The sequence below is a fragment of the Bombus fervidus genome, chromosome 8 (assembly GCF_041682495.2).
Source record: "Bombus fervidus isolate BK054 chromosome 8, iyBomFerv1, whole genome shotgun sequence".
NCBI lineage: Eukaryota > Metazoa > Arthropoda > Insecta > Hymenoptera > Apidae > Bombus > Bombus fervidus.
The window spans coordinates 8,125,563-8,150,353 of NC_091524.1; the positions used below are offsets into that span (position 1 = coordinate 8,125,563).

The 24,791-nt window shown below is 39.3% G+C and overlaps 1 protein-coding gene across 5 annotated transcripts in view; it reads right to left on the reverse strand.

Moving 5' to 3' along the window:
• Jupiter (microtubule-associated protein Jupiter) overlaps positions 1-24,791 on the reverse strand; it is an 86,092-nt gene that overhangs the window by 30,422 nt on the left and 30,879 nt on the right. Inside the window, exon 1 of one of the 5 annotated variants that reach the window (XM_072009261.1) lies at positions 354-879. The exons of 2 other annotated variants lie outside the window; for them this stretch is intronic. In XM_072009261.1, coding sequence (XP_071865362.1) covers positions 354-415 — 62 coding nt within the window. In that variant the 5' untranslated portion in view covers positions 416-879. Of the gene's footprint in view, positions 1-353; positions 880-24,791 lie in introns of those variants that run through there. 2 more of the 5 variants (XM_072009265.1, XM_072009267.1) reach the window with 2 other exon arrangements.

The window sequence follows — 24,791 nt, forward strand, 5'->3', positions numbered from 1 at the left end:
AATCGATAAAAATAAGCTGTTAGTTTGTCACATATTCAAACGTATCTTATAAAAAACTCCACTAAATTAATATTCTTTCTAATTTTCACAGCATCCGAAAGAGATACTCGGACAACCTTCGCAAGTTACACCTGTCAAGTTGACAGTTCTGTACTAACCAAACATCAACACATTTATCCTGACCAAACTAACGAGATTCATTGGAAAGGGAAAAATCAATAAAACGTGTTTCTAGAAAAAAGGAAAAGGCGTCTGTTGCCGTCTCGGAAGGAGCAAACCGGATATCCAGCGAGAGGGCTGGAGGAGCCGCAGTGCGGTAAAGAGGCGGGCAAGCGAATCGGTTCCGGGATTACCTTTTCTTTCCGTATCCAACATTGTCGAGCTCGACGTGTCTGTAGGTCGCGTAAGTGGCCATCGTTCTTTTCTTATGATCTTCACCGAGGTGTTTCCTCACGCGTACACCCTCCGCAGCGTCTTCAGGATCCTCTTCTCAAGATGTGTCACTCCTGGATGCTTGTACACAGAGAGAAACAGCCGAGGAATAGCTCCGAATATCTTGAAAGATGTCAATGTCTCGAAAAGTCTTCGATGTATAAAGTAAAACGACGTTGGAAGATCCAACGGGAGGAAAAAAAAAGAAAGAAGATGGAACCAGACGACGAGGATTTCCAACAAGCAGTAGTTGTCCTTGGACTCGTGCGTCCTTGATTTAAAGAAGAAGGAACAGCAGGCTGTTTCTTCCTGGTCCCAAAGAGATTGTCAATTCCTCCCCGGCTTGGATAAGGTCACGAATATATCGTTGGTCGAGTAGAGGTACACTCGTAGCCGCGTACAGCCGAGAAACTGGCAGCCGAATGAGGATCCAGCCAGTATATAATGCCTCCTCCACCGGTGCTTCCCTCCTCTCTCTCTTTCTCTTAGTTGCCCGTTCTCTCTCTGGCGCTCTCGTGGCCGCTCTTCTAGCACCGATCCCAGGCCTCTCTCTCCCACCTTCTTCCCTCCTTCTTGCTTCACCCTGTGCAAGCTCTTTCAGCCTGGTTTCGTCTGTACTTCCCTCTTTCTCGCTCTGTACATACACGTATTTGTGTCTTTGTCAGTTACTGTTCGATCGTGTTCTCCCTATGCTTGTCTTTGTTTCTCTGCGTGTCCCTATCATTGTCTCTGTTTGATTCAAAGCCAGCCCAGCAGAAGCTATACACCACCATCCTGTTCCATGGGTGCGCCACCACCTCTAACAGCAGCAGCAGCAGCAGCAGCAGCAGCAGCAAAATCAAGGGATAACCCCGGCAGAACGGGTTTGTATGCATTTCCACCCCCGACAAGCGGTGGAAGGCCGACGACGCCGACGCCGACGCCGACGTCGACGTCGTGCATTCACCTCAATCAATACACGGTTCGGAGAGGAGGTGGGCTGGTGGAAACAGCGGCAGCAGGACACGCGCGGGAGGGACGTCGCGTCGACGATCGTCCGCGTAGGCATCGCGTCGTCGCGTTCTCGCTGCATGTGCACGCCGATGCACGTGCGCTAACAACGGAACGCACACCGGAGATAATGAGCGCCCTAGAGGAGAGAAGAGGAGAGAAGAGAAAGTGGAGGGAAGGGTGAAAAGGGACAGAGAGAAGCGGAGAGGTGGAGAACGCTGGCCGGCGTCAAGGGTTGCGCCGATCGTTAGGGATGCCTTTCGACGCCGCCAGAGGAGGGTAGACGGTGGCGGAAGCGACAAAATTCGAAGAGAAGCGAGTAGATGCGAACAAAATGCAAAGGGGGTCGATTAAATATGAGTAAATGTAAAAAGACACGAGTAGATGCGAGTAAATTCAACTAGAGGTAATTAGATGCAAACGAATGCTAGAAGGGGCGACTAGACACGAGTAGATACGAGTGAACGCAAAGAAGAGCAAGTGGATGTAAGAATAAACGTGGAAAGACGTGACTAGACGTGAGTAGATACGAGATTATGCGAAAAAAAATATAGCTTGACGCAAAGTAGACGCAAAAAGAAGAAACTATATGCTAATGAGTATGGCGCAAACAGGGGCAATTAGATGTAAGAATAAATATGAAGAGAAGTAACTAGACACAAATACACGTGCACGGAGGTAACTAGACGCAATTAAACATCAAGAAAGGTAACTAAACGTGTGTAAATTCGACAAAAGCAAGACGTAGAAATAAACGCAGGGCGGTTAACTAGACACGAATAAACGTGAAGAGAAGTGCAAGTAGATGCAGACAAACGCGATCAGACGCGAACAGATACAATTAGACGTAAGAAGACGTGAGAAGGCATTCTCGCTTAGTTTCCGAATAAAGGGATAACCTTAACGACCTAACTCATTGTTAGAGTAATAAGACAGAAAACACTGGTGGAACGCTTTTGGCATATGGTTCTTAATTAGCTTGTGATTCGCTGACATTGAACCGGTTAAATAGTTGAACACTCCCGACTCTCTGAAATGGGGTGAACGCTGATAAATATTGTACACAGAATGGAAGATGAGGTTTCGAGATATTAGAATGTCTTTGGCAGATGATAGATATGACTCTGTGTATGAAGATGCGTTTGTATGAAAACATTAAGATACCTTGCGTAATTAAACATAATATGTGTATAGATACTATCAGAGGATGTATCATACGTTTCCACTAAATGATTATTCAATTTCTAAGGATGAAAGAGCTGACATAAAAAGAAAAAATTACGATATATATGTAGCTTACTTCTTTCAAAAGCTAGTACTTCTATGATTTTATAAATAAGCTCGAAAGAAAAAAAATCCCTCTTAAAAGTATTTACGATGCCTTCTATCGACACAAAGCCTCTACAGGCGCATTCACCGAGTCCTGTATAAAATCAATAGCCTAGAAAGCTTAAGAAATGTTTACCCATATTATATCAATACCACCTATGGTATCCACCATGCTTAGCCATTACTAATTCCGTAACAGTCACGTCAATCTCTGAAAACATTTTTAAACCCAAATTCTACGCTCTCCAAGCGTTTCCCGTCGACCATAAACCGTAAGTAAACCGTGCATAATAATCATCGAAATCACCGACATCCTCATGCGTACAATATCACATTAATCGTCCATGTAGAGAATAAAATGGCGCACAAAGGTTGTCGCTGGACGTCAGGACACTAACAACACACGACAAGAAAGTGAAGAGAGAACTGGTATCCCGCTTTCAAAAATTCTTTTGCTATTCTTCCATCGATTCGCGATTCCACCGCGTCACGCACCGCCATTAACGAGCAACGAAGCTCAAAAAGCAACGTTCACCGTGTCTCAATCGCGATTACACAGCGAAGAGACGCACGGTCGGTTTGTCGCGCGTGTTATTCGACGTGACACGCGAGCATACTGGAGAAAATACTGTCATCCGCGAGAACTGTGCTACAATGTACCGTATACATCGTGAAAAACGTTCACGGTGCGTGCGTTATGATTAAATGAGAAAAATAACGTTAGCTCGCGCAGCCGGTTCGCGTGACGGATGGTTTAACCCTTTCGCGGTCCGAATCTCGTTTAATGCTCTGTACCGATTCGCTTGTGATTAATAACGCGCATGAATCAAACCAACTTCTTTAATCTTTTTATTACAGAAAGTTGGATAAAACATTAATAATTTATATGATATTTCGTGGAATTTGCACGAAAAGTGGTTAAAAGGGCTATATGGAGTTTTAGTGCAAAGAATGGTACTTATTCTGCGTTAAAATTTGGAGAAATAGGAAAACAGAGAGATGTAGAAAATTCGTAGAATCGTAGAGCGAAATGTTACAGCCAGCATCATATGTAAAAGATATATCAAATCTTGTGAGCATAAAAAACAATAATTTTTTCATCCCATCGTCCTGAATTTTCCATCGTATCTTTATACCATGAAAAGGTAAATCATTTCTGAAGAATCATTCTCTTTTTTATTCGCCTCCAGCGAATTGAACAAGGATACACATGAAAAGGATCTCGCGATCGATGAGAAATTTTAAGGGTTTCCACGGCTCGTTTCCGAAGGGACACGGGAACGGGTTCCATCCACCGGGAAGACCGATTGGGGATGTTTTTCGGCCGTCCCCGTGGCGCGACTAGAGTAATCGACTGATTAAATTGCCCGCCCTTTCTTCCCTCCACTGACTTCCAGCACATCGCCAGAGGCATCGCGTTACTGGAAACCGAGCTTAAGGGATGAGCCGCCGAGTTGGTAATTTTGTCGACGCCTGTGAAGTGCAGATGGATCGATGTTTATTCGATGACTAATCATCTGGGAATAGCGAAATCGTTTTGTGGATGTGTTTTGACATTAGGGTAGCAAAACGCTATTTATTATTCCTTTCCATAAACAGGGATTTAATCTAAAAGTAACAAGAATTAAAGCTCGAAGGCTTTTCCTTTGGTTTTGCAAATCGTTTTACGCCGCTCTTTATCGTGTTTGTGTCGTGAAGTTTTCATGGATAGATACCGATAAATCGTAATTCGTCAGTATAGTTAGGCTTGTAAAATAAATCCTTCTAACTTAAAGTTAGATTTATAAAATATGGTGACTTGGAATTTCAGGTCAATTTAGAACGTTACGCTACATTTATTATTATCGTTACTCTTACTAGATATCGTTTTTAATAAGCTACAATTTTAAGATTTCATAGAGTAATAATAATCCTAACTAACGATGAGTTTCATGAACTCAGAATTCTAAACGTGATACTCTAGTACATATTCTTAATTATCTAATCTTTTTAATTTAACTCTTCTGTGTTATAAGGATTCTGCTTTAATTAAATGTTCAGTAATTGTTGAACACATTTTAATACTCTCAACCGGTGTTCAACAATTGAAACAGGCTGTAAATATTTGATTTCCGCGATTATAAACACGATTCTCGTCGGAAAATCTGCAAGATATTTACGCTGGATGGGCAGCAAGGGGAAGCTACGTCTGAGTCAGCTCCCTTTGTTCTCGTATCTAGGACGACTACTCGGAGGGTGAGAAAGGCATTTACATACATGTATGTATACCTTGAAGTCTTCCTCGGAACATTTATTCTGAAATGTTCTGCTTAACGTATTCAGTTTTACGAGACTGCTCAGTCATCTTGTTCGAATTAAGATGTGATAAAAGTCGTCGATAGAAGTTTTTACTACATTCATAGAATAACACGGTTGATGATACTATCATTCTATTCTAAATAATATTCCGATATATTATCAATAACTTCTTATCCAAATATGTACAGATTATACGCCTATACAAATAAACATATTCAACCGACGGATATTTAATTAATTTATTACCAACTACAATTTCCAATAAATATAATTCTGCTGCAAATACGGCATTGAATTTAATTATCCTTCAAAGTATGTGTACAATAAACAAAAATTCAATTTGCAGGATATTTCATTTAAAATCTTTGAGTATAGCAATTTTATTCATTTAACCAACCGCTAACTAAAATTCCAATTGAAAATTGCTTACGTCAAAACTGCATTTACAGGAAATTTCACTTAATATCTTTAAATCTAGCAATTTTATTCTCCGATAAACGGAACAATATTTTCAAAAACTATGTATAAAGGTTCGTCAGTAGCGCGATTAGCACTGAAATGAAATTTGTTCGCAAGCAACTTGAATAGCTTAATCGAAACCAGTCGCGAATAAATTCTATCAATTATTTCCGCGGTAATCTCACGCCTAGAGATCGACATAAAGATTCGGTGGTTAAGTCAACGGGTCGAGGAAATACGCTAGACGTTAATTGCACGTTGATTTACGGACAAACGTTTAGACAGATTGTAGGAACATCATCCATAGACGATTATGCGGCACTACACGATGTTTCGTTAAGGAGCAACGAATATGCGTGCATTTAACTGGTCGGTTCTCCGATCGTTTGCGTGGCCAACCTTATTTCCGCTGTACGATAAAGACTACCAAGGCTAACTCTTTCATTGAATCCAACGAGCATTTGTTGAATCTCATCGTGAAACACACCATACGGTCTCATTCTTTGTGTAGTTTCTTGCGAGTTTTATAGTGGGAATCGCGTTATATCGCGTTCGCCTACATTTTACCATGGTAAATACAGGAATATTTTCTTTTTTTCAACGTACCTTTTCACGTACTCTTCTTCCGAGGTTATTAGTTATATTAGAGCACGCATTATATATCGTGAGATAGTACGCATATTGTCTGTTTTTACAGCGTTCCTCCGTTTTTTCTTTGTAGGTGGAGTTTCCTCTTTTTATGTCTTTATTATGATGCTTCTTTTTATCCCTCATCTTTTTTATTCCCTATTAGAATCTTCGAAATACTCTTTTTTTCATCGTTAAAATTTTCTGGTTGCATTCTACTCCTTATTAATAAGAATGCATACTATGATTAATAGCGTATATCTGGTAATCATTGCGGCGCATATATCTATAAATTATTGCAGACGTTGCGATCCAGGGATGAATGTTAATTTAATAAATATAGACCGTGAAAAGAATATATAGAGTGTTCGTTTGAAAACGACCAATTATCTCGAAGACTGCGCGTTTTAGATAAAAATGTTTGAAACAAAAAGTTTCACGGTCTCAACGAAGTTAAAAAGTTGAAGGAGAAACTAAAACATTTTTACACGAGTAAATATCTTTTTAAAACGGTCCTTTAAAAAGATCTTTCCGATAAAATTTCCTTTTTCTTTCCTTATTCTTTGTAGAATAAGCATCTGTACAAAAAAAAATATGGTTTTCATTTAAAGAAAGACCAATTTGATCTTCAATCGATCTTGAAAGCAGCTAAAAATTAAAAAACCAGCAGCACAATTGAATTCTCCTCTCGAAACTGTGAAACTTTTGTTTCAAACGTTTCTTCCTAAAATGAGTAACTCTCGAGATAATCGTACGTGAAGATCTTAAATGTATGAACACCCGGTATATCGTGTCTGTAATATATTATCCATGTATCTGAAGCAGCAAATTTCGAGTATATCCCATATCAAGGGGCTGGGGAATATTTCATATATCACAGATTAGCTTCAGTTCTTTTAAGAAAAGTATGCTTCGACAATTCAATAAATATTCTCAATGTAAAATATATCCCATATATATTCCCGTATATATCCCATTATATATTTTATCCTAGGAAAACAAGAAATACCCCCTTCACCCTAGCCACAATCTCGATGTAGGAAAAGCGAAATAACGTTACAGCACATAACCTTAGTGCATCAATCTGTGCCGCGACTTAATACTTTAGTTTAAAACTTTGCTACAATGTGTAGGCTACTGTGAGTACATTCTCGATGCCACAACCCACAATGTTCGTTTAATGGGTGCTCCGAATGGGCGGAGCGTGTTCTTAGTGAAACGGTACCGAAACGCGGTTACACAAACGGCTTCCGTTTTCCAACAGACGGGAGCCTAAGCTGCTGTACATTGTATACACGAGGTGAACAACATAACCTACAAAATGAATAGAAAGAGCCCACCAGTGCTAAAATACGCTGGGCTAACATTAGACCATCGCGAGGCATCCGCGATATTTTATTTTTACGATTATACCTCTACGTCGTGCCTGCCGAATGCAACCCGCTTCAAGAATACGTAATGCTAGCAGTGTGAGGTAATTGAGTTCGTGTGGTAAATCAGCTCGAGGAATCATTTTGTTATCGTTGGATAAAGTACTGGAGACCATGTGGCGAATTCGGAGTAGTTGCATATAGGAAATAATTAAGGTAATAAATAGGGAATAACTAGGCTACTGTGTTTTACTGGTTTAGGGTTACGTTCAGTATACTGAACATTCCAAATCTTATAATTTCAAACCCTGAAAATCACAAATCTTAAAATTCCAAAATGCTGAAAACTTCAAACCTTGAAGTTACAGGTTCTAATAATTGCAAATCCCAAAATTTTTAACCTAGATCCTAAAATTCCAACTTCTACAAATTTAAACCCATAGAAATTCTAGGTCCTTAAATTCCAAATTCTAAAGCTCGAAACCTCTAGAAATTCTAGGTCCTAAAATTCTGACTCCTACAAATTTAAACTCCTGGGAATTCCAAGTCTTAAAATTCCAACTCCTACAAGTTTAAACCCCTAGAGATTGCAAGTCCTAAAATTCCAAATTCTAAGACATTAAAACCCTAGAAATTCCATGTCCTAAAATTCCAAACCCTCAAAAATTGTAAACCCTAGAAATTCTAGGCCCTGAAATTCCAGATTCTGAGAAATGTCAAATTCTAAAACTTCTAAATTCAGTCTTATACGCTTTGAAGAAGTTCCTTCGTCCATTTTGAGCAAAAGCTAGGGATATTTCGCGATCAATTCTCATGTCTGAGTAATCCAGACTTACGTCACCGAGCTGCATGTAGGACAACAGAGTGGTTGGAGGGATAGACACAGTGGGTGTAGGTCTACGAGGCTATCAATGAGGCGGTTAAAAAGATGAAAAGATAAGTCTTAAGTTAGAGTGACGAGGGGGCGAGTAATTCCTTGAAAGATAGTCTAGAATTTAGCGGGATGTTTGGCGCGGATATTTCAATGGAGTTCTAGACGGTGTGTCTCACAGAGAGTGTCTTTAAGACATGAAAAAGGAACGAGAGCCTAGAACCTTGACAGTGAGTCTTTTGCGTGGTACAAAGACCACCAGGAAGAAGCGTTCAAAGATTGCCTTCGTGATGGTTCATCGAAGCGAAGAAATGGGAAATCGAATCTATTCCTTGTAGCTACATAGCAATAAAGACTAACATTGTAACGATATGGCTGTGAGAGCCTCGTTTTGCTTCTTAATTAGCCTCTGATCGATCTCCATGCAACGATCAATCGAGATTGCGTACTACATGCGCAAATAGTGTTTCTTCAATCAGAAGAGGACGCATCCGTTATTGACGTAGGTTAATATAATGAGATTAATTTATTTAGGGAGATAATAGATTGATAAAACAAAACGATATATCGAACGATAAATGAAATAAAATTTAGAGAATGTTGACAGCCAGAACGCAAATTTTACCTAAGAATATTAATTCAAATTAATACGCAACGATATTTTAAAGACAAAATTCTTATCTCTAAATAATAATAACGACACACCTATATCTTTGCCATTTGAAACGAATCCTTTGATTAACGAGTTATAATTAAGCTAGATTCAAATGGTTTGAAACGAATCGACGGGGCGGGGACAATGTATAGAGCAATAAATTTATGCTTAACGCTTTTTTTCTTACTGTTACTTGGTTTCGACGTCGTCTCGACCGTTCGCGATCTCTGCTAGATGATTTATGCTACTTTCGATGTTTCCCTGGAAAAAGGGTGACCGACCTCTCCCGGCGCTTTCAACGATTCATTAATCTCCCGGCTGTTTCGATCCCGTTGCTTATCACCGATAACACGTGCACACGGTTCCAGCCAGAAAGGAAACAGCTTCTCATGAATTTTCATCGTCCATGCTCAGCTGTATGAAACTTCGTGGACCCGATTACATGCACATGTTTCGTTGTTAAGCGCGTTTAAACTTTGAATGCACAAAGATTCGTTATATGTATAATGTACAAATATTTCGTATGCAGAAGTCTATTTATCCGAAGTCATCGGAGAACAAAAATACATTTGTATAATAGGAGTTCACAGATCTTCGCCGGTATCTGTGATTTCTCGTTCAAACAAAAGAACCGAATCGATGGAAGTTCGTGTAACAAGACACGAAATAAAATTTTATTTTTTGGAGTTCTACCGAATTTTGTCGATATCTCCGCTTCTATGCAACTTCGATGTTCCGAAGGGCATTTCGAATCACCAAAATTTCTATTACAGTTGGGATTTCATGTTCCCGTTTATAGCGTTGTCACATAGTGAAGTAGCATCCAAAATTTCGCTCTACTAAATCCAACCGAACTCCGAAACTGTTATTCTAAACGATAAATCTCCAATAATATTATTCCGACGAACAAACGATAAAACGCAGGAAATCGTCGAAACACCTACAACAAATCGTGTCTCTATTCATATCCTTATCACGAAAGGAGGAGAGTACGGAAACTGCTAGAAAGAGCAAACAAAACGCAAGACCAAATAAGCCTATCGTCGATTCAATCTGTGTCATCGTCCTCGTGAAGCGTGACACGTCAAACACGAAGAAAGAAAGAAAGAATAAAGAAAGAAGAACAAACATATCGAACGTGTTTTCCCGTTTAAAGCCACTCCGTGACGAAAAGGTGAAATCCCTAGAAATTTCTGAAAGCATTCCATACTGGTGTAACACATCGTTTTCTCGACTTTCAGAGAAATTCACCAAGTAAATCCGACAGCTTCATACTTAATGTATACACACGACGTATTAATCCGCGGTTTATTGGCCGCTTCCGAGTCTACTTGCATCTCTCGGCTTGCATTTCTCGTTGTTCGTCTTTGGATCGACGATAAATCCGACTGCGATTTGCATAAACCGTACCAAAGAAATCGGTTACGAGATACAAATCGACAATAAATCATACATTAGTCTTGCCTGGACGTGACCGACGACCACCGGAAACGTACCATTCGATTCTTCTGTCTGTTGCACCTCGATACGGGGCCGAGTAATATCCTGAATCGAATATTAGTCGGGGCAGAGTGGCTTCATGGGTGGCGAGTCGCCACGGAAACGGGACATTTTCACCGGCTGTGGTTTCTCGCGATCCCATTGAAAGAAAGCGTGGCCCTAATGGCTTGTCATCTTCGACATTCATTACTACACTCGCGGTTTCTTTTACCGGGAATATGCATTTTTTAATTGCCAAGCAGACCTTGATGTCTGCTTAGCTCGAAATACCTAGAAGAAGGTAGAAAGTGGAAAATTTTTAAAATTAATCGGTAAGAGATATTAAACGAACAATGATTTATACATGGTGATCCCAAGTATAAATCCCTTCCATCTTAATTTATCAACAAACCCGTGAATGTCATGGAAATCATTTCCAAACACCCAGTATATCGCACTAATCAAACATTTGAATAAATATCGTACGTGGTACTGCAAGTTACACATTGAACAGAGGCAAACGCGAGCCTCGAATTACCAGCTCTGACACTTCCGTTTTTCCGAACGAGTAAATCATCGTGTACATCGATCCGATCCATCGAACGTCTCCGCGGGATAAGCATGTTGGGGCAAGGGTCAATGGTATTATCGAGCGGACAAAAGGCCCTCACGGGACGTGACGAATGTGCTCGCTTAGCACTTACGAACGCCCACGATGTCGAGGTGAATAAATTCGTCGATTGTCTGAAAATACCCGTGGCGCGCGTGGCGGCCGTGTTTGTTGAACGTTTACGAGCACCCACGGCGTTCAAGAGATTAATACCGTCGCGCCATCATAAGGAAAAAGAAATTTGCGAAAAAGTTCCATAACCATAGTTACGTTGCCACGATCGGTTGAACACGGTTTCGAGTAAGCCAAGTGATCGAAGAGTTGTGCGATGGTGAAAGTATGGTTGTGTGTAACGGTGTATGTCTAGGAGACTGTACAGGTTGCGATATTTGGTTAGACGGAGAGATAGTTGCAAATGTTAAACCTCGGTTGATGAAATAAGTTAAATTAGTTGGTAGATTGTAGACATAAGTGCGGTGTATGTCGATGGTATGCTGTCATTATAAAAATTTCAAATTAATAAAATCCAACATAGAAGCCAACAGGCAACACTAAATATAATAAACTCTTCATAAAGTATGGATTTCCATAAATCTTCTACCTAAATCCACCTAACATTTATCGTTTCTAAATACGTGGACATCGAAGAACCGTGTAGAGTGGCAGAAAAAACGGCACTGCGATGATCGCAACGCTGTTCAAGATTCCGAGAGGAACGTGGAGGCAAGTAATCATCCTTTAATCACCGCGAATGCGACGCATTGATTGAAATCGTACCGCGCCACGGTACATCTATGCCTGTTACTAAAGTTCTTCGTGCAAACGGTGACCCGAATGACTAGGGGTCCCTGCATCGATTCCATTAGCGGCTTCTGTACAACTGTACTCTTCACCGTGGTGGCGTGTTTCTCTGTAATCGTTCTTGGAGTAGGCTCAGAAGGTTCGTAGACTCCCGGTGAAATTTACGGTTAGATCCGAGGCCCTAATCTAGAGCGAATAAAATAGAGAGAACACGGACTTGTCTCGAGAAGTGAAATTCTCGCGAGTCAAACGGGCTACGAACCATCTACCGAGTGTCATTGTTGTGTAATTAGCCGTTACCAGGCGTAAATTAAAATTTATAGCGACGTGGCCAGGCCAGAGCCGACATAGCTCATCAGTGAACCATGGAACGACCGGTATTATATACTTTCTATCAACCGTTCGAACTTTTCCTGAAACCCTTGTTTGTCCCACGTGAAAGTCTAAGATCTTTCAGATTCGAACGATCGTTTGACCATTTTTGACGAACCGTGCAGCTACTTGAAGATGAGCATTCGAGAGAGTGGAAACTCGCTAAGTTATCGTCGTTAAAATAACCGATTGTAAGATTCCTTTGGCGACTCTGTGAAATAACGCGAAATTCGACAAATAATATGTAGCAACGAGAGGAAATATTGAATTCTTCTTCGATATTGCTGCAGCTTTCGTTCGACGTAGTAGGTAAGTTTAAAAATACGAGAAAAACTCCCACGTGTTTTCTTTATAAAAATGTACTTCTCTCTGGAACACGTGGAAACATCTACCCTTTGCGCACATTAATTCTTGTAACTTTAAATCGCTAAAAATTTCTTTCCGTTAGACACTACTTGCACGTAGAAAGTATCTCCTGCCTTGCAAGACATTTAACTGTTTTCACCAGAACTTTGACTAATTATGTAACGAACATAACTTAACTAAACCTATCTGTATGAAAATTATTTATTAACAGATTCGTTCTATTTTAAAATATCTTCGACATATCTTCTTACTCCTTATTACTCCAAACCACTATCAATTATATAGAGCACAGACTTGCATTCGATGATCTTGCTACCAAGAATTAAAGGTAAAAATTACAAATAAAAATTCGAAACTATATTAATCCGAAGACCACAGGTAGAATATAAGATGATCCCTAACAAAGCCATCGACGAGGAATGAACTCGTCGCCCAACAGTGGGCACCGCAGCACCCTTGCGGGAACTGGTCCGAACACGGGCGCCATAGCAAGTCGAAGCATACTGTAAAAACACCAATCTTCCGCGTAAGAACGAACGACGCGAGGAATCCAAACAAAACCAGCCCATAAATCCACACCATTTTTCCAAGTGCACCTCGCAAACACAGCAAGCAAAATTAAATACCCGACGCATGCTCCCAGAGACAAGAAAAGGTAAGGCAGAGTACGGAGAGACAAGCCAGACGCGAACGGTGGTTGGTTTCATGGGAAATCCGGTTACAATGTGGCTAATGGACGCGAGGCAACGGCGTTACTCGCGGGATTCACCGTGACGAAATGACGGAGCGGAGCGTCATTTCGTTGAACGACCACGGTAAATCGCCGCTGGCACGCTCGCGATATTTTCTTCCATCACAGATCAGAGAAACCACATACCTACATTATCGTACAAAAGTTTGGAGTCTCCTTTCCATTTTTATCCACCTCGAATATTCTATTAATTTTGTTAGCATTTTCTACGAATCTTCAAGTAAAGAATTTTCCAAGATTTCCCTGGATTTAATAAATTTATACTTGAAGAGGTTTATCTAGTTGTTGGCTGTGATTCTAACTGGCTATGTGGCTAATCAGAATGAATCGATCACCAGTGCCATTCAGAGGAATATCCCAATCTTTTCTGCCAAGTGTAATGAAATATTCGTCTCTAAATTTATTCAGAATAAATCTTCTGCATAATTATTTTAAAAAACTAAATCGATATCATAATCTGTTTCAACCCTTACTGGTTTGAACTTTAAATCCAAAAATTATATTTAGAAGTAACGATAAATAATGATAATTTCGCATACTTCGTCTATTTAAACGATTTTTGAATATGTTGTAGAAATCGACACTTTGAGCAACTTTTTCCTGCACATCAAACGCTGTTGGACCTTAGTTTTCGAGATATTCGAAAAAGCCCCTATGTGTTATCGCTACAATGAATTTTGCCAATAATTGTGCGTCCGTGACACCGTATGCGTCGGTATTGGTTGCCGGTATCCTAATTGTTATACTCTGATGTCGTTTCCACGATATATCCAAAAATCATCGAAATCCACAAAGTGGCCGAGATATCGATAATTGCCAAAGTAACAAAAGAATCGTGCCTTTCCAGAAATCTACGTCAAATTTCAGAAGAAAAGTTACTCTGTGCCAATACCTTCGTTTAACGCGAAAGATGAGCTTAGAATCGGTTAGAGAATAATGACGCAGCGTCGACGAGTAATCGAGAGCGATGCGTGTTCCTTGGAGAGGATGCCAGAGGATCTCGATGCCGGAGATACCCTGCGGCGACCGTCTTTTAATGCCCTGTTAACGATCGTTTTGTTATCTACTCGGTTGCGACACCTTGTTAATAAGTTGACAAGGATTGATATTAGCTCCAAGTCTGCAAAACAGATTGGATCGACTCTCGTGAAACGGATGATCGTCTATCTGCTTGATTGGTTGGTTAAGTTAAGACGATGCGAAGGTTTCGAGTGATTTTTTGTCAAGTAAAATACTCCTGTAAATCATATCCCGGTATTTCTGATGAGGCTTTTGCGGCTCATAAAATAGGGCGGGTTCTTTACTACTGGAACTAACAAACTCGTAAAATTGGAGGTTCTCAGATTTCTATTCTTACGACAAGTGAAATTACGCGGCTACTATTCATCAAAATTAATACTCTCTTCTATTGGAATGGAAATGTGACTGTGTGTATTTAACGATCTTTGTCATACCACTTTGGTTAGAATTACTTTTATGTTATATATTTGAGAACGAATTTGATTAAAAATACAAATGTTCGGAGTCCTAATTTCAAACAAACTCATATGAAATTTGTATCTGTCTGTTAAAGAAGAGAAAACTGTCGTACTTGGTACGTAGGTCGAGACGCGTAAGAAATAATCGAAGATGCGATCTCTGACAATTACGAAGTACTAAGGATCACTTGCATGGAAGTGGAATCAAGTTCGAGACGACGGTACCTTATCATTGTAACGATAAGAACGAAGACAAAAGACCCATGTACCGCGCTTATGAAAGAAATCGATCAGCAAATTCATAACTTCGACTCACGATCGCCGTGTTCTTTGCGTTTACGAAGCTCCAAGTATATTTCCATCGGTTTCACGCGTTTCTTCGTCAAATTATCCAACGTAAATACAAAATTGCACAGTTGATCGATCGTTAATCCACGCGAGTTTATTTCTTTTGATATAAGCGCCGCGTCATCGCGTTACAAACTCCGTGTATCTCCTTGATAATCACTGAGAGGGAGCAAGATGCATGACGGAAGTGGAGGATCGTGGCGGAAGTGGCGATGCTCGAAATCGTTGGAACCGTTACAGCGTTCATTTCGCATGAATACGATGAATGGGGCTACGTAACAGAATTTCGGCACGCGCTTGAATATCAATGACATTAATGGGGAATGTTTCACGCGATTATTACAGCGAATAAAAAGATAAGCTTACAGTTATGTTTATTGCGAGATTATCGTTGCGTTAAAAAGAGATTTTAATGTCATCCTCTTAGATTGTAACCTCATTTTGTATTGAATATTCTACCGGTAATCCGTCTGGCACGAAAAGCGAGTGATTTGTGATCTCTCAACGGTGCTCAGACTAATTTAATTTCTTCAAACCTCCTGTACTTTACAAATTTAATTGGGATTTGAACACGGTACTTCTTAAAGCTTATTAAAATATTTATTCACGTCTTTTAATGCCGTTCGAATTATACGACTTTTCAAAAATACAATTCGATAATCAAAAGCTTTTCAAGAGGCGCGATGCAGGTGATAAAATAATCACACATGAATGCGTTTACGAGTGACAATCGAGATGATGTAAAATGAGAAAAGGGACGGGCAAACAAGGGTGGTGCCTGGATCTACAATAGTGACTCAAAGGTACAACGACCTAAAGCTGGATACCTCGATACTCGTATCAATATTGAACACCATATGACTCACCGGTACTGAGTCAATTAAGCGTCTGATAAGTGAGACTTTATCGCAGTTAATGAACTCTGACAAGAAATATCCTTTTCTCTGTATAAAAAAAAAAAAGAAAAGAAAGAAAACGAGAGAGAGAGAGAGAGAGAGACTTTGCCAAGAGACGTTTTAAGGGCGTTAATCCGTAATAAATTCAACGAAACAATTTGAAAGAAGAAGAGGCAGAAACAGGTTACGATGATTATTCGTTGCGTGTGTCGGTTCACGATTTAATATTCGTATAGTAAGATATGCCCAACCCTCGAAGAAGCACGAACATAAACGATGAACAGATTGAAATTCATTAGGATTCGAACGATGCACCGGCTCGTGCTCGATAACGCTGCACGCGTCAACATTTGACAAACGGTACCCGATAGCTTGCAGGAAGTTAGAAATCGTGCGTGTATACGAACATTGAATTCATTTTTTCCTTCCAAGCGTGACACACATGGAAGTGATTTGGAAATGTTACTCTATTACTTGAGAAGACAGGAGAACGTGTCCTACTAGAAGTTTAAGTCAAATAATTACTTGAAATATTTATATAATTGTGGAAATGTGACATTTATGTGAGATAATAATTTTAGCTTCTAGGCTAGATACGAATGAGAATAAAATTTTAGAATATTTGGGATATTCGGAGTACTTGGTTAAGCAAAGATAAGGAACTTCTTTGAGTCGTATAGAACAAAACATCGTGTACGAGAAGAAGGAACAGTAAAGATTTGTATTTTCCTCTGACATCGAGAATTAAAGCAAGTTTCCCTACTATTGTAGAGTATAACAGAGGTTTACCGTTTACCATAAAAGTTCACCAGAGGTAGCCGAGAAAAATCCATTTGCCCAAAGATTTCTACACTTCGTCATATTCTTGCTCGCCTAATGGAAGTTTTACTTCCGCTGGCTACCGTAGGTCGTCGACAGCCCACGGAACTTGTTAATTGAATTACGTAGTCACGCGCATAAATATCAAAGTGCACTCGTTATGAAACACCTTTAATGAAAGAGGAAGTAGGAAATCGGAACGGTGAAATTCTTTCGAACGTTTAACATTGTCCCCACGAAAAAACATAAAAAAGAAAGAGATGGAAAAAAAACAGAAATTACTCGAAAGCGAATAGATTTACAGAAAACTTCGACCGTAAAAGTGAAAAATATTAGCGGTTAGTTTCACCGTGGTTTGAAAATAGAAGAGATAAAAGAGACAGAGAGGAAAAAGATGTAAAAAAAACACAAGGAAAACTTTCCGCGCCCGTCGATGATTAACAATTTACGCGTTAGTTACGATTTGCCTGGCAGTCGTTGATTTTCCACGACGTGTTTCGAAATAATTATAAAATAAAGAGAAAGCGTGTAAAGCACGATGAACGCGAGATCGTAAATTCGCGGTCGGACGTTTCATTAGATTCGCAGGCGAATCGTTTATACAAGCGCGGAACGAGAAACTGGCGTAAGAGAGCATCGATTCGCGCGTCGTTTCGTTCGCGATTTACGGAGTGCGGAAAACAAGTCTTCAATGTCGGCGAAAGTAAACGTGTGCACCGTTTACAAAAATCCTGTTACTTCGGACGTTTAACCGCGGAAGTTCGGACCACACTGCAACAATCGGTCGAACAGCGTTATAGCTTATAACTACTGGACGATCGACCAATCGCTCGATTTCTCACGTCTTCTATCTAAAAGAATTTATACAAGGTGTCTCGCCAAGGTTTCCGTGTTTCTTCCAAAGCTTAATACTATACTTTGTAGTTGGAGGTAAATTATAAATATAAAATCGTATAAATTGTTCAGAAGAGTTTAGAAATATTATAGTAGAGAGTTATCAAAAATGTAACATGCGAAACAACAATGATCTTGATACAGAGGTTCAATAAGTAAATGATGTTCGTATTTGGTGTACGAAAGTGTTAATAAGTATACGATCAGAAGGTAATGTTTGGATTTTTGGTAAAAATATGTGGTTAAAATACGTATACTTTTTTCTTAATAAGCATACTTACATGTTCATACAATTACTACAGATATAAAAGAATATAGTGCATATCCCCATGTATGTGTTTCAAATAATTTTCCTAATAAAATAATTAATAATAATCCATTTTTATCCACGCAACACGTTAGTAAAATTCCACACGAAAACCAGCGAGACCATCCTATATAAACTATCCGTTTCACAATACTGTTCCCTCTACCAGTACGTTACTCCTATCATTGAAAAATAATGCTTTCGCTATGTTCGATTTTCCTTCGCCGATTCCCGAGATTCATCGAACAAATAGATTTCTATTAAACGAAAGAAGCAGCACGGGCACGTCAGAAAGAGCGACGCGCAATTTATTAGGCATTGTAATCCGGCCCTGTGCGTATCAATCAGCGGCGTTCGAGCAACAAAAGCGACATACAAGCGATTCATCATGGGTTAAAGCCACCGTTCTCCATCGACTTTCTTCGGATGGACGAAGAAGCTTCGCAGTCATTCAGAGAGAACTCTGCTTCTGAGGGACAGGAAGAGACGCTTCGATGGCAGCCTTGAAGCTTTATTCGCGGAGACAATGAGGCGACCGATGCAGTAACATCCGGTTGTATGTTTCGTGACGCGTTATTGTGTTCTCTCTCTCTCTCCCTCTCTGATCACCGAGAAGCGAGAATATGACGATGATGATAATGATGATTTCGGCCCTCGCTGCACCGCACCCAGGTCATTCTTGCGCGTTATGGCCGACGATTTTGTCGGAAATATCGCAAAAGGGGAAATTCGTCGACCACGAAATTTGTCCACGTGGGTGTGGTGTAATATGCATCGTACGAGAATTTTGGTAATTTCGAGTAATCGAGTATTCGGGCAGATTTAAATAAGAAAATTTGGGTAATTTTGAACGATGGAACATTTGTCATGCTTTTGGGGCTGAAGTGATCGAAATAATACGTGATTTTTTCTGGGAGAAAATTTCGCTTATTACTTAAAGATGTTTTTAATGGTTGAAAATTTTGACAATTCTAAATAACAGAAAATTTGGATAATTTTGAATACATCTGGAAACTTACATACTACTTGAAATTAGGAATGAGAAATAGGTAATCTTAATGAATCTTTCTTGAAAAAAAAAAAAGAAGAAAGGTTTACGATAAAGTTTCAGAAAGATCAAACAAGAGGAATACACCGGGAAGAAAGTTCTTTATCGATCGAGTTGACGTTTAAACTAGTCAGCTAGTAAGATAGTAAATGTGGGAATAAAAATGATACGGTTCAAGTGTTTTACGGCAAAGTGTTTCAAGGCTGCAGGATGTACGTGATTTAGGCCGACTAATCATATTTCTCGCCAGAAGAGCCCAACCGAGCTTTGATATTGACAAATGCTCGAATCGATAAACCTTCATCTTCGTAATTTCCTGGACGTCTGCAGTCTCACCCTCTTGTCTGCGACATGTCTGCCCCATGCGACCTCCTTTTTAATCAGGGTTGAACGCTACGTTTCACAATCCCCTATACGCGCCTGCATCATTGGTTTTCCATATATCTACTATTTGTATCTATTCAAAGTTTCTTTTGTTATCAGTGGAATTTCACTTTCAAAAGTTACATTTTTTTATCATGAAATATTACAATAGTCGTTACGTAGTGTTTCTAAGTTTCTTTTTATGTAAACGCTTTAATACGAAACTAAAGAAAATATCAAACTTCCAATATTACAATAACACCGTTACAACGATATAACCAAAATTCGTCGATCCTTAATTATTTGAGATCAATCTTCAATAGTTGTGGATTAGAAGTTTACGTTGTCAGTTGCGCGTTTATGGGAATTTCGAAAATGCAGAAGTATGTAGCATACATACAATATACAAAAATATATAACATCTAAATTAGAAATATTCATTAGAATATTTAGTAGACGAAATAAAATTGAAACACAGATTTCCATTTCTTTAGTTGTGTTCGTAAAAATATGAATTCGCAATAAATAACCACATCATTGGTAATCTGTTAATTACCATTTCATTCTTTAAATTAATCTCTCACATATACTAGTCTACAGGAATGTAGATCTAATCCAGAAGAATGTAGATCCTATCTTCGTACATAGGAGAACGTACCGTTAATCAATCGAACGTGTAAAATGGCTCTGTAATATAAAAAAAAGGACCAGATTAGCCACGAAGATGGAAAGAAGCTGCGCTGCGGTTAGCTGGAATTCGCTCGATGCAATTAGTATCAGCGAGAAAGGTACACGTAAGAAACGCGCAACTATTCACCGATGAATCTCGTCTACCATATAAATTCTCACCGTAGCAAAATCACGAGGGATCGTTGCTGGCGACACATTCGACCGCGTGAAATGCTGTGCATTCACCAGAATCTAATTGGCTCGTTTCGCTTCTCTTCTGAAGATCCCACCTGATTTCCCTTAACATTTAGGAATGAAAATAAGATCAATTCAAGCAGAGTAAAATATAATACGGAGAGTGTGATCGAACGAGTGTGAAACTTTTCGATTTGATCAGGCAAAGAAATTTCTCCGCAGGCAAAAAATTAAGGTCACCTCCATCTTCTTGATTCCGGTCGTAGCTTTTCTGCATTGGTTACGAGGAGCGCACGAAATAAAATCATTTGTGTTTTGGTTGCACGAGATGCCATATGTACAGTAAAGACAGACATGATACTTAATGAACATCTTTCTGTCTAGATTTTCTTCATATCGACATTATCCAAATATCGTTAAAAAGAATTGGGCTAATTAAGATTTTAGCTATACAAGAACAAATTTGAATTTGAATACATCTTCAAAATCTTGCCTTTCATTCGTAACATCTATACTAGTTGTTTCCCTCAAGAGAGAGAACTTAAACGATCCAAGATACTCGTATGTCGAAAATATAAAAAAAAAAAAAATGAAAAAAGACGAATTTCTTCCGCCAGGTAAGTGGCTAAAAGTGAATATCTATATGATATAGAGTTAGAATTAAGAAACGCTGAGTCTAATAACCGTGTCGAGGCTTTCGACATAGAAATGATGTATGGATCGTTTCACGAACGTTTCATTCGCACGGGTTATCGAAAAGGAAAACTGCAGTCTGGCACGGTCGGCTTTTAAAACGTGCTCCATTGTGTCTAGAAAGTGATCCGTGGAACAGTGAAAAGGTGAAAATGGATATAGAGAGGTCTCGGTTCGCTTGGCGCAAGAAAACGGCCACAAAATTCGAGCTATCCGCGAAGAAAACTTTCGGTTGTCACGATTGATTGGCATGAAACGGCGCGGTACGTGCAGCTGCGTTTTAAATCGTCTACGGCTAAATTAACCAGATAACTCTGCTGTAACGACCATCCCTCTTCTTTCTCTTTAAAATATCTAGTTCACCAGAACGAATCAACGTCTGTGCTTTCTTGACCCAGAAAGAGGCAAAAAGGAATGCATCAAATGAACCTTAAGAAACGTTGTTACACTTTAGAAACCGGAAATATTGTATACACCACCGTTCATAAGCATTCAAACACTTTGGTCAATCTGCATTATAGTAACAGTACGTGAAAGTAAAGAGTGTACAAACGAATGATGAATTGGTAATTACACATTTGCTATCTTTTTATGGAATATATAACGATGATTATAATGACTAAGACTACTAGACTCGCTACTGCCAGACCATAATGATAAATTACCTCTTAAAAAACATAGCAGCGATATATACGTATGTACTGTTACATACATTTGCTATTTAAATATCTGGTTTTATTAACATTGGAAATCTTTCTATTAGTTTAGAAAACCATTCTTGATCTAACTTATAATTGAAAGATTAAAGATTCTGAAAATAAAAAGCAGTAACGAAATAGTTCTATAAAATTTAATAATTACAAACGCCACTCTTATAACTATATATTAGCTTCTAAAAATCAATTTATTCGAGTAAGTGTTTTTGTGTTATACGTCTGTGGAAAACTGCTGTGCGTAATGACGAGCAAAAATTCCAAGATAATAAAAAGACCAAGAAAAATAGAAAAATCAAGATGATTTTATATTGGGAAATATATATGCGAGAAATAATCTCCCCTTCTAGTTACGCAGCCTTCAATTAGCACGGCGAGCGAAAACTTATCGAATCTAAATGAACCAGCAAATTATATCGAGCAACCGATACGAAATCCTATCAGATACACCTCTTTCGTTTCTACTTATCAACGTCTATTATCTTGATCCCTCAGTTCGGTAGAATCAAAGCAACGAAGATTGAATTAATAATAAAACTTATGCAACTTCGATAGGAGAAGAGATAGTAAAATTTCCGATATATTTTTAATTGCGAAAAATCGAAATATTAAACTGATCAGTGCAAAATATCCACACGACACTCGAATATAAGTATTAAACTAATCGATAAAAAATATTCATACGATACTTGAATACGTATATTAAACCGATTAATTAATACAAAATATCCACACGATACCCGAATACAAGTATTAAACCGACTAATACAAAATATTCATACGATGGTTGAATACAAATATTAAAATGATTCATATAAAATATCCGTACGATACTTGAATATAAATATTATACTGGTTAATACTAAATATCCACACGATACTGGAATACAAATGTTAAATTGATTAATACAAAATATCCATTCGATACTCGAATAGAATTAAATATAAGTACCGTCGTCAAAGCATTCGGTTTTCTACCTTTCGAAACTTGTCACGAACTCGACGATACCATTCAACGTCTCTCTCTCTCTCTCTCTCTCTCTCTCTCTCTCTCTGTCTTTCTCTGTCGTGTTGTTTCTCTGAAGCAGACACCGACAGGACCGTCGGACGACAGGACGACAGGACGACAGGACGACAGGATCGTTTCTGACCATTCCTTATCCGACGTTAATATCCGCGCTCTGATGAGCAGGCGACACCGAAACGCCCGGTTCATTTTCTTCCGCGGAGGCCGCGCGATACAACCCGTCCCCCTGCCCCCGTACCAGCGTATAAAACGATAATGGTTATCCGTGGGGGCCGTAGAGAGTAGAGTTTCACTGCTTTGCTGGCCATCAACCGCCGCGCGTTACGTTCTTACGGAGGATCGCGGAGTTGCATCTAATGACGTGCAACACGCGATCCACTTGGCAAGGTGTAGCCGCGACGGTCCATTGCACTCGCGGCGAAAAAATTCTAATTTGTGGTATAGCGACTGGCACAGCCGGCTACGAAGGAAATCTGTTTCCTCTCTTCTTTGTTTCAAATTGGGAAGAAGATGAAAATGGAGAAATGAAACCGGTACGGTAATAGGGAGGAGAGATCGAATCTTGGTTTTTCTACCGCCGAGACTCGACCCATTATGGCCGTTAACGCGACAATTTATTTGCAATTTTCGTATATGCAATTAATAAATTTTATATTATACATATGCGATGTGTATTATCGAATCCTGTTCCTCAACAGTGTGAAAGGGAATTTCAATTTTTGTCACTATGTTCTCCGGCTAGATTCTACGAATATGTATACAAGAATACATTCAAGCGGATATTTTTGTCATTACGATATACCATTGCTTGGTACTTAATGGGTTAGTTAATTTCATCCGATAAAATATACGTAGATATGTTACCGCAATTCGAATAAATTGAACCACACGCTCGTGTAGCTTATAATTAACAAAATCCTCCAACAAGATCTGACATCCTATAAGAAAAACAAACGCGCCGAAGAATTCTGCAACAAACTTCTAACATCGATCTCTTTATATCTTCCACTTATAATCATTTCATCCGATCGAATAAAAATTAGAAGAACTCGAATCAAGCATGAATTTCTCGCTAACGAGATAACAAGTTGCTTAATTCCTTCTCGTCATGGCACAATTCTCAAACGAAATTTCCGAAGAGACCCGCGTTGAAAATATAAATTACCCGACGAATACGCGGATAACGTTGATTTACACGTATCGTTAATAACTGGTATCAGCTCTGCTATCTCTTCGAATCCGGCGTAACCGTATAAACGTAAGTAGAAACGAGCCGATCGGTTGTTTCAAGAACACGGATTCTCGTATGTTGTACTGTGCGTGGAGGAACATTACTTCTCGGTGTGCTGGTCGCGGCCAGGAAGAAACTCGAAAACGTACGCGCGCGGAGTTAGAACGCACGTATACGCGTTTCGGTCAGTGAACACCTTTATGTCGTTCACACCGGGGCTTAAGCCGACATTTAAGCTTGTGTACCACGGCATTACGTTGCCGGGTGTTCCCGTTTTTCGCGGTCAACTTCCCCGTGTGCCTGTCTGGCGATCGTTTCGTACGACGAACCGCGAAACTGCGCGTGCATTTGTTACAGTTGCCGCCACTGATAATACACTGGCTAAAAAAAAGTACTTGAACGCTTATCATAAAAAACTTTCATATAAACTTTATGTATGTATGCTAGACGAGAGATCTTCAAGTTCTGATTCGCGCATTTGCATTATACCGAGTAGACGAATTTTTATGCGGACTTTTATGGCATATTAGAAAAAGCAAAAATACACAGAATGCACGTGATATGAGAAACGATATAAAATATTCAAAGTATAACGCTTTCTATGATATTTGGTAGGTAAAACAATTTTTTATCGCAGGATCAACTTATTTGATTATATTCTTACAAATATGAATTTGCATAAAAATCCGCGGTCTCGCAA